At 41.0% G+C, this 17839-nt stretch overlaps 1 protein-coding gene across 5 annotated transcripts in view; it reads right to left on the bottom strand.

Moving 5' to 3' along the window:
* COL19A1 (collagen type XIX alpha 1 chain) overlaps nt 1-17839 on the bottom strand; it is a 762134-nt gene that overhangs the window by 70107 nt on the left and 674188 nt on the right. For all 5 annotated transcript variants that reach the window (XR_015878306.1, XM_088471134.1, XM_088471139.1 and 2 more), the window contains one exon: nt 7134-7196. Coding sequence is in view for 4 of the 5 variants with exons in the window: in XM_088471134.1 (XP_088327260.1) it covers nt 7134-7196 (63 nt within the window). In the remaining variant the exon portion in view is untranslated. The remainder of the gene's footprint in view (nt 1-7133; nt 7197-17839) is intronic.

The raw sequence follows: 17839 nt of genomic DNA, 5'->3' as shown, positions 1-17839 counted from the left end.
TAGAGGAGGACTGTGTAAATGAATGTCATCTTGGGAGACATCATTTCAAAAAACAATAAGAGGACAATTTATCATAGTGTTGTAGCTGCATAGCTGGTTACACAGGAAGAGGGGAAAAATCAGTCTGCTGGCTGTTCTGTTTTTGTGCAATTTGCACACCTGCTACCCAGCTGAGAGAGCATGTAGCCTGTGCTGCCTAATTGAAATGTGCTATTGATCTGTTCCCGCAGTAATAATGTTTTTCATACTATATCTAAACATGTAGCACACAATCTGTGGCACTCTTGCTTGTTTGTTTTAACAGGAAAACAAATGACACACATAGACCATGGTGATATGTAATGAAGCAATTCCAGAGCCATTTCCACAGAGGGATGGATTTCACAAATAAACAAGTACATTTAAGGGCGTATTGAAAGGAGACCAGGAAGACATTGAGGCCAGAAAAATGTTTGTGTAATTTTCCAGAATACAATGTTACTGTGATTGTAATGTGTATATGCATCATGGGTTTAACGCAGGGTATGCCCATTTGCAATGCATAGTGTTTCTTCTGTGAATTGTTCTGTACATGTCCAGTAAATGGGTGCTTGCATATACGCCTATGCACACTTACGCTGCCTAGAGAAGAGGGACTGGGAGAGAATGGGCTTTCTAATGTAGGAAGCATACAGTAAGGGTCCACGCAAATGTGGCTCATGCAGTCATGCAGAACACAAAAAGTAGGTGTAGATGCACACTGATAATGGTGACACATATGCTGTTGAGTTTTCCATGCTCTTTGTTTTTCTTAGAGTAATTTGTGCACTGCTCTACATCTAGCTGCACATGTGTATTTTTTTTACCCATATCTAACTAGAGTCTAAATAAGGGTTGCAACTTTGGGGGGGGGGGGGGCTAGAGGTGCACGTGCACCGGGCGCCGGATTTGAGGGGGTGTTGAAGGGCTGACTCAGTGGGCTGCAGATTCCATGCCGACTAGCCGTCCGCATGGTATCGGTCGCTGCCTAGGAGGAGACAGTTGCTAGAGGTCCACCTGGACCTCTAGTGCCTGTTAGGCCAGCACATAGCATTCCTGGAAGTGCCAGGAATACTGGCGCTGCCGGGAGAAGATGCAAAAAGCTGCATCTTCTCCCGTGAAACCCCCTGGCAACGAGCGTAAAACCCCTGGCAACGAGTGTGAAACCCCTGGCAATGAGCGTAAAACCTTGGCAACGAGCATGAAACCCCTGGCAATGAGCATGGAACACCTGGCAACAAGCATGAAACACCTGGCAGTGAACATGGAACCCCTGGCAACGAGCGTAAAACCCGTGGCAACGAGCGTGAAACCCAGAGCATGAGACCCCTGGCAATGAGCATGAGACCCCTGGCAATGAGCATGAGACCCCTGACAATGAGCATGAGAGCCCTGGCAACTAGCATGAAACCCCTTGTAATGAGCATAAAAAACCTGACAACAAGCAGGTAATTTAAAAGTAATTAGAAGCCTTACTGTGAGACATAAAATGGTGTCAGGGGCAAATATGTAAGTGGCACTTTGGTAATAGGCATTTCCGTGTGTGGCACAATGTGTAATGGGTATTATGGTGTGTGGAATAATGTAAGTCACTATACCAGGGATGTCTGACTAGTGCACTATCTAATGGAGGAGCAAGGACAAAATCCAGGTACAGGAATGGAGGGGGCGCAAAATGACTACCTTGCCCCGGGTGACAGATATCCTAGTTTCGGCCCTGGTCTAAAGCACCGTATTGTATATAACTGAATGTACTGCTCATCTAGGATGTAATCACTTTTGAAGGGAATGAGGATAGAACAACCTACTGTAGAGTGAATCAGATCATTAGAATGTTCCCAGAAGCAAATAATATTTAGGTTTTCTATTTTGTGGGAAGTAAATATACTCTGTGATACCCTGGCAATGAGCATGAAACCCCTGGCAACGAGCATGGAACACCTGGCAACAAGCATGAAACCCCTGACAATGAACATGGAACCCCTGGCAATGAGCGTAAAACCCCTGGCAAAGAGCGTAAAACCCAGAGCATGAGACCCCTGGCAACGAGCATGAGACCCCTGCCAATGAGCATGAGACCCCTGGCAATGAGCATGGAACCCCTGGCGACGAGCGTAAAACACCCCTGGCAACGAGCGTAAAACCCAGAGCATGAGACCCCTGGCAACGAGCATGAGACCCCTGACAATGAACATGGAACCCCTGGCAATGAGCGTAAAACCCCTGGCAAAGAGCGTAAAACCCAGAGCATGAGACCCCTGGCAACGAGCATGAGACCCCTGCCAATGAGCATGAGACCCCTGGCAATGAGCATGGAACCCCTGGCGACGAGCGTAAAACACCCCTGGCAACGAGCGTAAAACCCAGAGCATGAGACCCCTGGCAACGAGCATGAGACCCCTGGCAATGAGCATGAGACCCCTGGCAATGAGCATGAGACCCCTGGCAACTAGCATGAAACCCCTTGTAATGAGCATAAAACCCCTGACAACAAGCAGGTAATTTAAAAGTAATTATAAGCCTTACTGTGAGGCATAAAATGGTGTCAGGGGCAAATATGTAAGTGGCACTTTGGTAATCGGCATTACTGTGTGTAATGGGCATTAAATAATGGAATAATGTAAGTCACTATACCAAGGACGTCTGACTAGTGCACTAGCTTATGGAGGAGCAAGGACAAAATCCAGGTATGGGAATGGAGGGGGTGCAAAATGACTGCCTTGCCCTGGGTGACAGATATCCTAGTTTCGGCCCTGGTCTAAAGCACCGTATTGTATACAACTGAAGGTACTGCTCATCTAGGATGTAAAATAGCAGCTTGAGTAGCATCATAGTAAACATACCTGCTGTCAGAGGCTGTGAGCAGGTCCTCCTTCATCCCCTACCATCGCTCCCTCCTCCGGCTGTGCTGTGTTCTCCCCACCACTATATGCTGCTGCTAATGGAAAATATGTTCCCTCTGTTCCCCGGAGGCACTTGTAAGTAAGCTTAATAATGTAGTAATTTACTATAAACAGTTAATTGAAAAACACTTACAAGTGCCACCGGGGAACAGACAGAGTGGAGACGCTTCCCATCAGCAGCAGCGGGGAGAACATAGAAAAGGCTTTTGAAAAATAACAAAAAATATTTATTATATTCAATTAATACAGCTGTAACAAGTGCTGCGCATGAGCCTCTTCTGTGAAAAGAAGCAACGCTTGCGTAACACTGATTGCATAGTCGTTAACTTAGGGCAGGCAGGAAAAAATATGTATTTTCTGAAAAGCTGTCTCCGCAAACATGATAGCTTTTCAGAAGAGATGATTATGTGGAGGAGAAATGATGAATTCCTCTTGTAATTAGGTAGAACTCAATGCGAGTTCGAAACCTAATTACCTCCACATAATTTCACGTTATGATGAATAGACTCCCCAGATAGCAGAGCTGATGAGACTGAAACCAGGAAATAGTGTAAACAAATTGAACTGTCAATGTGCTATTTTAAGTGAGGGGTTTATATAGGGCACTCTAAACACTCATTGGTTGCACAGGTCATGGGGAAGCAAACTCCTCACTGGTTGGACAAATCCAGAGACAGCTGTGGCAACCATGCAGCACGGGCCGCAGGAAGAACTCCATTATCCAGAGTCAATGTTTGTCACAGCATGTGCAGCTCGGGAAAACTGACCAGCAGGAACATGGCAGCTGATGAACTGGCAGCCCTTATTATGGTAAGAGGGTCTGGGAGCCCACTGTGTGACAATTGGTGCTATATTTCCAAAGATGTCAGTGGCATAAAGAAACGATATGGGAAGAAGGTAAGTAATGTATATTAGCTGTAAGTTTATTTTGCAAGATGTAAGTTTTAAGAAATATAACAATTTTAAGGATAATTGTAGTAAATAATTTTAAAACAGTGTGTGGTTTTATTCTCACCATAGTTGAGAGATGCTTTTTCAGAGTTTGTTGTTTGGTAAAGGAAAATAGGTAATGTATACTGCCACATTGGTGAAGATTTTTGTTTTTCTGCCCATGAAAACAGTAGAACAGCTCCCACTCATGTGAGCTGGTGCAAAAATACAGATCCCAGTACAGAACAACATATTCCTATGGGGTTTCCTGAATATTTATAGAACATAAAGTTAAAATAAACATTAATCATGAAACAAAACCTTCATTGTGAGCTTATTTTTGTCTGAACATTTTTTTTAAAATAATAAGGACTATATATGCATTATTATTACAATCATTGTGTTTTCTTCTGTAATGGAAAAAAGTTTCAATATAAACTAAAAGAAACATAATGATGTGGTATAAAATATGACTCAGGCTAAGGTTTCTGTGACAAAAGGATCTTTTGAAGATGAGGCGTACGTGGGTGAGCAATATGTCCACAATGTTAACGTTATACTTTATCCAAATTTCTTTAGAGACAAAACTGTTTTTTTTTTTTTTACAAATGAGTCACTTGTGAAACAAAGTCAGAGTTTGAATACAACTATGCTGAGAAATATATTATTCAAAATGTGTGGTTTTACTGGAATTAAAGTTGAATGATATATTTCTTATCCTAGTACAAAAACAATTCTATGGGGGTTGTGTAATAGGTTCTAAGATTACGGAACCAAGGTGACTTCGGCGAGTTTGCCACTAAATTCAAAGAGGCAATCAGTTATAAGGATAACCAGCATTATAACTGATTGTCGCTTTCAATATAGCAGCGAACTTGCCAAAATAACACCGGTTCCATAATCTTGGAACCTATTACATAACCTCTATTGTCTATTAATTTATTTATAAAGTATATTAAAACAATTACATTCATTTTGTTTTATTACATCACTCTCAAATTGTAGAAATTTTGTGGAATTAGTCAAAATTATACAAGTTTGTAAACCATCTCTCCACAGGTACAGTAAATCCATCCTCCATACCTGACACTTTAATTTCTGTCTTCCTGCACTTGCCACACCTCAAGCATAGTCTGTTTTTAAAGTTTGTTTGCAAATGTGAGCCTGCAACATCTGCTCCATTAATTAGCTTGCTGAACAAACTGCTTAAACAATCCATACCCCTGTATCAGCTGATCCAGTATCTTCTACATACTGTAAGTGCGTCATCTGAAAGGCCTGCACACACAGACTTGGCCTGTCATCTTTAAGCTTGCATCTTAAGCATGTCAGATACAGCATAGTGTTGCAGCAGGAGTTTGAACTGGTTTTTGACTTTGGCTTTCTCGCTAACCTCAAATTAAAGAATTTCTCAAGCACTGCACCTCATGAATGCTACCACACCAACCACCTGCAACTTTACCTGGTAATTCTACCCATCATTGCCTGTTGTTACTATTTTTTGAAATTTGACCTCACTAATTTTTTGTCACCTTTGTTGTTTTTCTGTTGTTACCATGTACTTCTTCCTGCAATATGCTGACTGCTTTCCATTTATCTATATGTACCACCACAACATAGTTCCTTTCCTGTGTTGATATCTATATATCTATATCTTTTCATACTGTAATTCCCCACTGTATGTTATACTTCTACTAATTGCACATCCTGCCAAATGTAACTTATGTAGTGCACCCCAGATGACTGCCACGGCTGGTACTTTCATGGGCAGGATGAATAACATGTGGAACTATGCATGCAGTGAATATCGTATTAGAAACTTTTAATTTACCTGTATATGTCTTAGTTCCATGTATTGCTTTTCTCACATATTGTAACCTATGTAGTACACACAAGATGGCTGCCTCACCTGGTACTCTTATGGGTAAGATGAACAATTAATGGATATGATGACTTTGTAAGGATCTCGCTTTAGCATTATGTAGCTTCCCCATTATGTGTCATCTCTTCCAGACCTTGCGTACTCCACTCAGTGTAACCTACTGTACGTAGTCACCTAAGATGGATGCCTCAACTGGTACATTCAGGGGTATGATAAATAATTATTGGTTTGTGTATTTCCTCCAAATCTAAACCATTTGTATTATGTTCATCATTTCTGTAAAGCACCTTTAGTCTTTCTGGAGAAAAGCACTATATAAATAAATTTTTTATCATCATCATCATTATTATTATTAATAATAATAATAATAATAATAAATAGTAATAATAATAATAATAATATTAATATGTAACAAATTTATAAACTAACTAGATGCATTTACTGAATATTATTTAACAATGTACTGTAAAGACTGGTACACACTAAATAATGTCTAGTGTGTATCGACCTCATCAACAACTGCACCCGATGGGATGCCGGCATCGGCAAGTGTGTGCACACTTGTCGATACTGATGGAGTGACATGGCCGATGATGTGCCCGATATATTGCTGTGATCCACTGTAGTGTGAACCCAACTTAAGATGTTATATCAATGTGACATTGATAACAAATGATATTATAGTAAAAATTAGAAAAACAAATATATAAACTGGAGCTCTGTCTTTTTTATAAATTACTGGGGATTTAGATATAGTATAGCATACTTTTGATCACTTAATGTTGGAAACAAATATTAAAGGTATATTGAATTTTAAATATGAACCCTAATTAAATCTCTTGCTTCCACAATTATATTACTTTTATCTGGTTTCCTCCTCTGGGAAACTCACATGGTTGTATTTGGAGGCATCCCGGTATTGACATTTAACTGGACCTTTCTCCAATTCCCTTTAGCACTGCTCAACTCTCCATAGCAGAGGAGATCCAACAGAGCATTCCTAATTGAAAGCCTTAAAGCTGCTGTGTTTTTAGGAAACCATATTCATGACGTGTTAAAAAATAACCCCCCCCCAAAAAAAAAAAACCTGACTGAACTGAGTGGTAATAAATGTATTTTACATTTTATATGATAATGTTTAATCATTTATGATTTATAGATTCCTATGCCAAAACGTTGCAGAACTAAGATTGGGTTATAATTCTAAAATAGATTTGCCTCATTTATAAATTACAGAAAACTACTACTGCCAACTCAAGCTACAATAAATATATATTAACAAATTATTTTGTAATGACATTATAATTCAGCCTACAGTAATACAATATTTAGCATAATCATGAAATTAAATATTAGTTGTATTTGTATGAAAAAAGAAAAAAGAATGGAAGATTGCTTACCGCTGGTCCTCGGGGACCTTCAGGTCCAGGAAACCCAATATCTCCTACTGGTCCTCGCTCACCCTAAAATTAAATGATGAAATATTAATAATAGCTGTATCTGTCTATAGCCACATTGCACCTTTAAGGTAGGCTAGTATTTTGGAACCATCATACACTGGGTCACTAGTAATTGTGCTACCAGTGCAAAGATTGGAACAGGACTGCTCTCACCTATTAGCACCTGTAGCCTGGAATAAGGGAGTGGGAGGGAGGAGGGGTGTTTTGGGAAACAGTTTCTGAGCCCCAGGCCACTGGTGCTATCTCACTGCTAATATTTGCACCCCTTGCATTGCAACATAGTTTGTCCAGGTACAAAGTTACTTGTCTTTTTTTTGCTTTCCTGCAAAGTCAGAATCAGACCCTGTGTCTGGAAGTCTGCCAGCCAGTGAGAGCTGTAAAAGAAGGGCAGGGATGGGGCCTCCATGCAGATAAACACATGCTTAAGAATATATTTTATTATAGACTAGTATACCCGTGGCGAACATTTCGCCAATTTGAACCCAGAACATACGTATGGAAAATGCTTTGCTAGAAAATGGCGACATCAAATGTTAATAAGATGGAATCGGGTAATAAAAATGTGTGTGAACATAACCGGCTAAGTCACACCCTTTTATGGTTTTTTGGGATTTTTCTATTGTAACATTTCGCCAATTTGTATGTGCGATGTTATATTTGGTCATGGACTCTGAAGCAAAATGGACCATTTCCAGGGGGTATTGCAAGCTAAGCCCCTGTAGATTCAAATGATAATGTACTGTTACTCCGCCTCACCGTCTCCCAGCCTCCCGCCAATCAGCGGCTGCTGGCAGCTCTTGTGGAAAGCAGAGATAAGAGGCATTACTTTCGGGGTGCAAACCCGGTGCTGATTGGCTGGGAGTTGCAAGCCTGGAATCAACGTGTTGGAGAAAGTAGGTGAGGGAAGAGCGCCCCCTACGGCAGCATGGTGTGCCGCCCATGCGCCCTCCGTCGTTTTGTAATAGCTACATCAGGTGGCCAATCAGGAGCCGAACTGGGCAGAATGTAAACAGTGTCTGCACGTGGCTTGGGCGCCAGGTCCATGTGAGAGCATAGACCACTAGTAGTGCATGAGAACAGCATGTCACTGTCACTGTCAGCATGGCGACTGTCACCCCTATCCCACTTCCCCCGGGTCACTGTGCCGGCTCTGTATTATGGTAGTTTCCTTAACATTTTCAGGTTAGCTATATCAAAGCATTTATTATGGTTTTTGTTGATTTTTTTTCATAAAATTTTATACAGTTTTATTCCAAATTCTGTAATTTATTGCTGATTGAAATCCATTGCAAAAGAATCACATTAATATCTTAATTAGTCTTTGAGACAGTCAAAGTCAAAGAGCGTTCCAGAGAAAGGGACTAAGCAAATTATATAAATATAAGATGTGTCCAAAACCTGGATTTATGAAAAGAGCTACAGTAACTTTCAAATAGTTTTGTTAATAATACCAAGTTACTAAGCTCTGTTCGATGGGGATTGCAAAGTACTCTGCACAGAGAAATAGAATAACTTGCATGTCCAGTCTAAAATTCCTGCTCTCTCTAAAGCTGTTGCTAATGGGGTAATCAAATTATTTTGTTTCAAATGAGTAGTGGGTGACTCACACAAGTACTGTAATCAAGAGATTTAAAGGGGAAATAACCAACACTGAGCATCAGTAAATTAAAACACTGGTTAATCCCGAGAACTAAATGGGAATCATGTCGCTAGACTACACAGACCTGCACTTCTCCCCTGTTCCTAGACAGATGGGTGTCCTGATAAATGGTCCAACCAGAATCAATGTCAAAATATGTCTGCCTATAAAAGATTTCTGAAAATAGATTAATTGCAGCTCAAATACTTCCTCCAGATTTCATAACAGTATGACGTTAATATATTGCTTATATATTTCTATAGTAAGGAAATGAATGCAGATACTAAACAGTTATAGACACATAATTCATAAATTGACATTGAGCATGTGATGCCCTTTTGCCTATGGTTGTCATATTTTATTAGGTGAGCAGAACAAAGTATTATAGGTTATTTAATATTAGACATATAGGAAAGGCACTCTTTTCCCTGCACAGAAAATCCGCCATTTTGTTTCACACCGTTTTTAAGAAATAATTCAAAATATTAATGATCAATTATAATCGATGGAAGCTTATTTAAAGAAGTCATAGTGTAGCTATATTCTGTAAATGACTATATGACTATATATATATACAGTATATATATATATATTTTTTTTTTTTTGTAAATTAAGTTGATAAAGAGCGCCTGGAAGCGCTAAGTGGCGTGTTTAAATGAATAAATAATTAGTATATAAATATATACTGCAAAGTGATCGTTGTTCAAGTGTTTATGTGCATGTTCAATAGAGCAGTTAATTAAAACATGTGACAGTTCAGATAAAAAATGTAAATGATCTTTATAATGACCGCTTAAATAATAATAATAAATGTAAAAACCACAGGAGTGTACTAAGTTCACAATTAGAAATATACAATTTATTTCAATAACATAAAAGAAACCGTACAATTAAGGTTTGCACGGTAAAACACATGGACAATGTAAGCGACAGTTGATAAGATAAAAATAACAAATAGATAGACAAAGTTGATTCAAGCGAAAAGATATATAAAAAAATAATTAGTAAAACCAGTAGAGAGCTTATCTCAATTTCAGGTCAGGATGGTTCAGGAAGGTAGGATAGCACTGTCCCAATGCGTTTAGTCTGTTAGCTAGACTTTTTCAAGTCTAGCCAACGCATGTCTGTTAGCTAGACTTCTTTATATTTTATATATCTTTTCGCTTTAATCAATTTTGTCTATCTAATTATTATTTTTCTGTTACCAGCTGTTGCTTACATTGTCCATGTGTTTTACTGTGCAAACCTTCCTTGCACAGTTTCTTTTATGTTATTGAAATAAATTGTATATTTCTAATTGTGAACTTAGGGCCTGATTCAGAGCCGGACGCTCTGACAAGAGCGCTCGCTCTGAATCAGGGCCCTCCTACCTAATAATGGAGTGGCCTCCTGGCCGCTCGCATAGCTGTGGGTGACCACCCTCAGCTTATGCGAGCAGCCAAAAAGATGGTTGCGATGGTCAAGACCATCGCGACCATCGGGCTTGCGACGAGACCCTGCGGTAGGGTCTCGCTGCCGCAAGCCCAGGAGTGCTTTTGGCTCTATCAGAGCCAAAAGCACTCCCACTGACATCACTAGTGATGTCAGTGGGGCCGGCCCCAGACGGTAGGCGTTCCCATGGGAATGCCTCCGTCTGGGCAGCCACGCCCCCGGCACGCCCACCAAAGGAGGTGTGCTGTCACTCACCATCGACAGCACGCCCCCTTTGGTGCGACACCCATAGCGACGGCTTGGCCGTCGCTATTCGGGTCTCGCGCATGCGCATGCGCACGACGGAGCTCCCTCCGTCGTCCGCATGCGCACTAGAGCACCATCGACCCGCTTGCGAGCGCTCAGTTCTCGTGAGCGGGTCTGAATCAGGACCTTAGTACACTCCTGTGGTTTTTAAATTTATTGGCACTTATACACTTTAAGCGGTCATTATAAAGATCATTTAGATTTTTTATCTGAACTGTCACATTTTAATTAACTGCTTTATTGCACATGCACATATACAATTTATTTGGCACTTGAAGAATGATCACTTTGTAGTATATATTTCTATATTAATTGTTTATTTATTTATACACGGCACTTAGCACTTTCAGGTGCTCTTTATCGGAAGGGGATTGTTATGCTTGCGGCTGTTAAGCCACCGGTTCAAATCCCGACAAGGCTAGCCCGGCAGGATGGCTTCCTGACAGCAGAGGTATAGAAAGTAACCCTAACCCTCCCCTCTCCTCCCCACTAACCCTCCCTTAGGGGTGCCTAACCCTAACCTCCCCCCTAGTGCCTAACCCTAACCTCCCCCATTAGTGGCTAAGCCTAACCCCTCCTCACTCCCTAAAACCTAACCCTCCCGGGGGTGCCTAACCCTAACCTCTCCTCCTAGTGCCTAAACCTAACCCCCCTTCCCCTAGCCTAACCCTAACCTTCCCCGAGGGGGGTGCCTAATCCTATATCCCCTCGGGGTGCCCAAACCTAACCCCCCCATCCCCGGGCTAAGTGAATACTTACCAAGTCCGTGACGATCAGGATGGAGGGGGTCAGGGTTCCGGCAACGGGATTATGACAGGCATCTGTATCTCGATGCCTGTCATGAATCTGTAGCTGGCATTCTGCCATCGGGATTGGCCGCCTGTCACATAACTACATCCACTCTTTATCAACTTAATTTACAAAAAAACTTTGATCTGTGGCAGAATCAAACTGACACCATCTTGTTGACAGAGCAGACACCTTATAAGAGGAGGGGAGTGCAAGAGAGTTATTATTGAATAATCTCTGTTTGAAGTGTTTATCATTATATGAATTCTAAAGTGGACTTCTAATTGGCGCAATTGCAGTGGTTCCCAAACTTTTTTGAATCACGGCGCCCTAGTGCATCAGCATTGTTTTCACAGAACCCCTAAGACAAAATTTTGTAATTGAGAAATTCAGGAAAAAATGTATTGAAGTAGTACACTGAAGTAAATTGCGCTGACCTGTCATCCTTAGGTTTGGTTATATAGTGGTGGACAGGTTTGTGTTTCTGTTTGTGCACATATTTACATTACATTGACCATAAAGAATTTAATTTGGTGATGGACCACCAACCTGAGGCACACCTGCAAGTGTCCCGAGGCATCCCAGGGTGCCGCGGTGCAGTTTGGGAACCACTGCACTATTGTATATATATATATAATTAAAATTTCAGCCAACTCCTTTACACTCTTGGGTATATTTACTAAAGCGAGAGTTTTCACAAGGTCAGTCGATACAGAAAATTTCAAGAACTTTGAATGTATCCTCAAATGCAGTTGCAAAAACCATCAAACGCAATGATGAAACTGGCTCTCATGAGGACCGCCCCAGAAAAGGAACACCAAGAGTTACCTCTGCTGCAGAGGATAAGTTTATTAGAGTTACCAGCCTCAGAAACCGCTACTTAACAGCACCTCAGATAAGACCACATAAAGTCTTTACAGAGTTCAAGTAGCAGACAAATCTCAACATCAACTGTTCAGAGGAGACTGCGTGAATCAGGCCTGCATGTTCGTATTGCTGTGAAGAAGCCACTACTGAGGATAAACAACAAGAAGAAGAGAATTGTTTGGGCCAAGAAACACAAGGAATGGACATTAGACCAGTGGAAATCTGTACTTTGGTCTGATGAATCCAAATTTGAGATTTTTGGTTCCAACCGCCTTGTCTTTGTGAGACACAGAGAAGATGAGCGGATGGTTTCTGCATGTGTGGTTCCCGCTGTGAATCATGGAGGAGTAGGTGTGATGGTGTGGGGGTACTTTACTGGTGACACTGTTGGTGATTTATTCAAAATTCAAGACACACTTAACCAGCATGGCTACCACAGCATTTTGCAGTGCCATGCCATCCCATCTGGTTTGCTCCTCTACTGGGACCATCATTTGTTTTTCAACAAGACAATGACCCCAAACACACCTCCAGTCTATGTAAGGGCTACTTGACCAAGAAGGAAAGTGATGGAGTGCTGTGTCAGATGACCTGGCCTCCACAATCACCCGAACTAAACCCAATTGAGCTGGTTTCGGGTTAAGTTGGACCACAGAGTGAAGCAAAAGCAGCCAACAAGTGCTCAGCACCTCTGGGAACTCCTTCAAGACTGTTGGAAAACCATTCCAGGAGACTACCTCATGAAGCTGATTGAGAGAATGCAAAACTGTCATCCAAGCAAAAGGGGGTTACTTTGAGGAATCTAAAATATAAAACATATTTTGATTTGTTTAACACTTTTTTGTTTACAACATCAATCCATATGTGTTCTTTCATAGTTTGATGTCTTCAGTATGAATCTACTATGTTGAAAATAATTTAAATAAACAAAAACCATTGTATGAGAAGGTGTGTCCAAACGTTTGACTGGTACTGTAGATATATATATCTATGTTAAAATATATATATATATATATATATATATATATATATATATATATATATACTGTATACATACATATACACATATGTGTGTGTGTATATATATATATATATATATATAATTATATACAACTTGTATTGATGGGGTCCCCACACGTTTGTTGTCCAGACCTACTGTAAATCCAGCCCTGAGTGAAATGTTCAGATTAGACGAAACACTTGTTCTTTATATGTAATCAACATTCTGGGGGGAATTCAATTAGCCACAAGGGGGATGAGTTGCCTTTACAATGGCACATAAACGCCAGTAATAGCACCGCAACTAGCCCCCTTGCTGTCTGATCTTGCCGCCTGACACTCACTTTATTGTAGACAGCACTGTGGGGCTGCAAATAAAAAAGACACGAGTCTGAACTGGCCACACTTCCTTGCGCCGCAATTGAATTGCTAATTGAATTCCCCCCCTGTGTTTCTATGTTTTGTTAAGCAAAATAATTCTGCAAATATTAACCTAATTATGTACTGAGTGCAAGTACAGATTCAGTCTCCTGCTTGTAAACAAGAATGCCATAGCATTGCAGAAATATTAAGGGGCTGATGCAGAGTTGAACACAATTCAACTATAATTACTCTTGCATTGTATCATTAGAAAAAATAAGCATATTCACCAGTATGCAGAATTGCACACATCTCTGTGGCTGGACAGCCCCTATCTATATGCTTGGTTTTATAGCCATCATTATTATCAGTGCACACTTGCACCAGCCATATCCCTGATGTATAAGATCCTTCTGAAAACAGTTGTTATTACACACAACTGTACACAGCTCAGAATTCCTACTATGTGATAACACCGGTTATGTATACTACTAATGCCAACGACATCTGCTATGATTAATATATATATATATATACATATATATATATATATATATATATTATATACCAGGGGCAGCAAACCCTGGTCCTCGAGAGCTAACAACAGTACATGTTTTTCAGGTCTCTTCACAGATTTAAAGAATTACAAGTGACATAATTAGCTCCACCTGTGGATCTTTTCAAATGTGTTAGTGAGTAATGAATACACCTGTGCACCAGTGGTCTGGAGAATGTGAACTGTTAGTCGAGGACCGAGGTTGGCAACCCCTGGTATATACACTACTATTCAAAAGTTTTAGAACTGCTTTCAAGTATTTCTTTGAAATTTACACAGTTTAATTTCTCAATATATTCTGAAATTAAAGCATAGAACAAATAAACAATTGGAGGTAAAAAAGAAATCATACTATGTATTTGTTTACCAACATTTTTTGACTCATCAAACTAGCCACTTTTTGAAGATATCTTTCTACAATAGAAATTAAATATTGTTGAGGTACTGTACAGTAGTTCGTCTCAACACTGTTGCAGAAGCTGCATCAAATGTTTAGCATTTGTAGGTTGCTTTGCTTTCACCCTTCTGTTCAATTCATTCCAATTAATTAAGCTGGGTACATGCTAAAGAGCGGGTGTACCAACGATGCGAGTGATAACCCCCACCAATGGGCTGACATATCGATCAGCGATCCGGTGCCCGACACCCGATTTGTCGGCCCCTACTGCATCCCACTGCATGAGGTTGTCAGTCGCATCGTCAGGTTGAGCTGCATGTAGGCCTGACCTCAAGATGCGGCCGACGACCCCAGAGGAGCGTGCACCACCCGACATACAGGGGACACACAATGATTTAAACAATTTGTTGTTCCGATCCATTGGAATCGGGCAAATCATTCAAAATATCACTAAGTGTGTACCCAGCTTTAGTCTGGAGACTGTACTGACCATTCCATGATTTGAAGCCTGTATCAAAGGTAGTTCTGACATAGCCTGGAGGTATGTTTTGGGTGATTATCTTGCTGTGGGATTAACCCTTAACCAATGCAGTGCAGACCAGCAGTTATTGCATGGTACTGCAAAATGCTTCGGTAGTCGCTTTGATTCAGCATTCCAGTCAAATCACTGATCCAGCAAAAGAGCCCCACACCATCACACTTCCTCTTTCATGTTTAACAGTAGGAGCCACACACTAAGAAATCATCCTTTCATTTACTCAATGGTGTAAAAAATCCTGTGTGATGAATCAAACATTTTAATTCACTGATTCATAAAACCTTCTTCCAATCTATAGTAGTCCACTGGCAGTGCTTCATGACCCAGGCATGCCTCTTTCCCTTATTTTGCCAACTTAGCAATGGCTTTCCTACTACCGCATGACGTGATAAAACCTGCAGCTCAAAGTCTTCTTTTCACAGTTGAAACTGAGAATTGCTTACTCTGACCACTGTTAAATTATTGTACAGGCTGTCGTCTCTTAGAAAATTTGCTTCTAATTCTGCTGTGACTTTGGGTCTGCCAGGCCTCTTCCTGTCAGGCTTTTCTCCTGCTTCATAGGGGATACATTTAGGAAGTCGGCGGCCGCAATCCCGACCGCCGGCTTCCCGAATCCTCTATCCCGCCTAGGGATAAATGACCGGCATCTAAAATCTAGACGTCTGTCATTTTCCCGGTGCTGGGAGACAGGCACCCGCCATCCCAATCGAAGGGATGCCGGGCAGCGCGAGTGGACAGCCATGGGGGGGGAGGATTACGTTTAGGGCACCCGGGGGGGAATTAGGGTTAGGCACCCCCCGGGAGGGTTAGGGTTAGGCTAGGGGGAGGGAGGGTTAGGGTTAGGAACCCCCTGGGGGGGACTTAGGGTTAGGCACCCCCCCTGGGGGACTTAGGTTTAGGCAGCGGGGAAGGGGGGGTTAGGGTTAGGCACTTAGAGGGGGGAGGTTAGGGTTAGGCACCCCCGGGGGGGACTTAGGGTTAGGGGGTTGGTTAGGCTAGTAAGTACTTACCTTAGGGACGATCAGGATTTCCAGCGCTGTCGAGCTTCTGCTGCCGGGCTCTGCTGTTTTGTCGGGCTGCCGCAGCCGGGAATCGAACTGATGGTTATGCGGCAGCCGGCTATTCATACCGAATGCGCTTCCAAGTGCCTTTTGATGGTGTAAAGGACTGTGCTCACTGACACCTTGACTATCTCTGCAAAGGAAAGACCTACACTTTTAAGGGTTATAGGGTGGGCTGCATCAAGCTTCGCATTTTAGATTTGATGCATCCCACCATAGATCACATGCATAGCAGCATTTAGTAATGCCGTATGCATGTAGATTTATGCAAAGAGCAGCTGTCCTGATAAGAGCTGTCCTTTGCAGTGTGAGGATTTCTGGGCTTATGACCTGGGAGACCTTCTGCGCTTGCACGGTCATCAGCCATCCTATTATATCGCTTCTAGGGAAGTCTCCGAAATTTAAACCCATGAGCTTCTATTAGGCAATGCCATCTATAGATGGTGTTGCCTATCGGGTCAAAGCTCTGGAAATTCTGCTTCCTGGAGCTTGGTGCATATGGAGAATGCTATTGAACCTAATTTTTGGAGGATTGACCACATTTTGGTGTTGATGCATTCTGCTCATAATGGTCTTTCTGACTTTTTCTTGCCATTGTGATAACAATATACTACTTCCTGCAGTATAATATTGTCCAAACAATGCTTCAGAGGGTGTAATAACAGTCTGTTCCAACACTGCGTTTATACAGACAGGATATATTTTTTAAACAATTAATTTAGGAGTTATGTCTCCTCTACATACAGTAAAACACTTTCAAGAAAAAACAATTGGAGCTGAGCTTGCTCTCTATCATTACTCACAATGCGAGCATAATACATATTACCCATCTATTATTTTGAAATGTATAAATCAGTACTCTTTACATAGTGTTAAAAGGATATATATATTCAAGTTTATTTATCAATGGTACCAACCAGGTTTGGGTGACATCCATGAAGGTAACCTTTTATATAGCTTTCAGACATTTGATCAAGGTTCCTACATAAACTTGAATATTGGCCATGTCAGACAGTGTAGCTGGCTCGGTACATGCATTTTACTTCCATTTTATACTGTATACTTGCTTCTGTATTTTATAACTAAAGCTAAATTGTCGCTGACAGTGTATGCCATTATACAGCACCATTTTGGATGGAGTCCATTTCTTGACAAGAATATTTAACAATTCTCTACTATCCAAGTCAAAGACAATAAAAAGACTGGAGCAATTGAAGTCTGAGTCATTGTTGTGTTCCTACAATACACTGTACAAAGATCTAATTGAGAAGAATGTACTGTACGTAGCTCCCTCTTGCTCTTGTTTAGATTAGTTACTCAAATGGAATGACACCTGACTGTATTATCAAATACAGCAACAGAAAGCAAACCTCTTCAGAGTCAAACAAAATGTACAAATAATACAGCAAAGTATAAATAAAGCTAGCATCTATGAACTAAAATAAGTCATTTACATTGATATTGTAATAATCACAACAATAGTGTACCACAGGCAAAACCTTTAGAACCCATTTAGAGTGTTTTCACTGACTAAGTTGCTCGCAAGAGGTGAACAAGTATATAATTATGTTTTATTTCAATTTAACCACATTTTATTATGCAGTGCCAAGGGAAGAGGCAATTTTAAAATGTTCCATTTGGAGCTTGCAAAATGCTTTTTGCGTGGTGAAAATTGAGTCTTTAAGTTATCTGACAGGAAAGGG

The sequence above is a fragment of the Taudactylus pleione genome, unplaced genomic scaffold, assembly GCF_031769625.1.
Source record: "Taudactylus pleione unplaced genomic scaffold, aTauple2 ptg000015l, whole genome shotgun sequence".
Classification (NCBI taxonomy): Eukaryota; Metazoa; Chordata; class Amphibia; order Anura; family Myobatrachidae; genus Taudactylus; species Taudactylus pleione.
The sequence above is the reverse complement of the archived record's forward strand: the minus strand, read 5'-3'. Positions and strand labels throughout refer to the sequence as shown.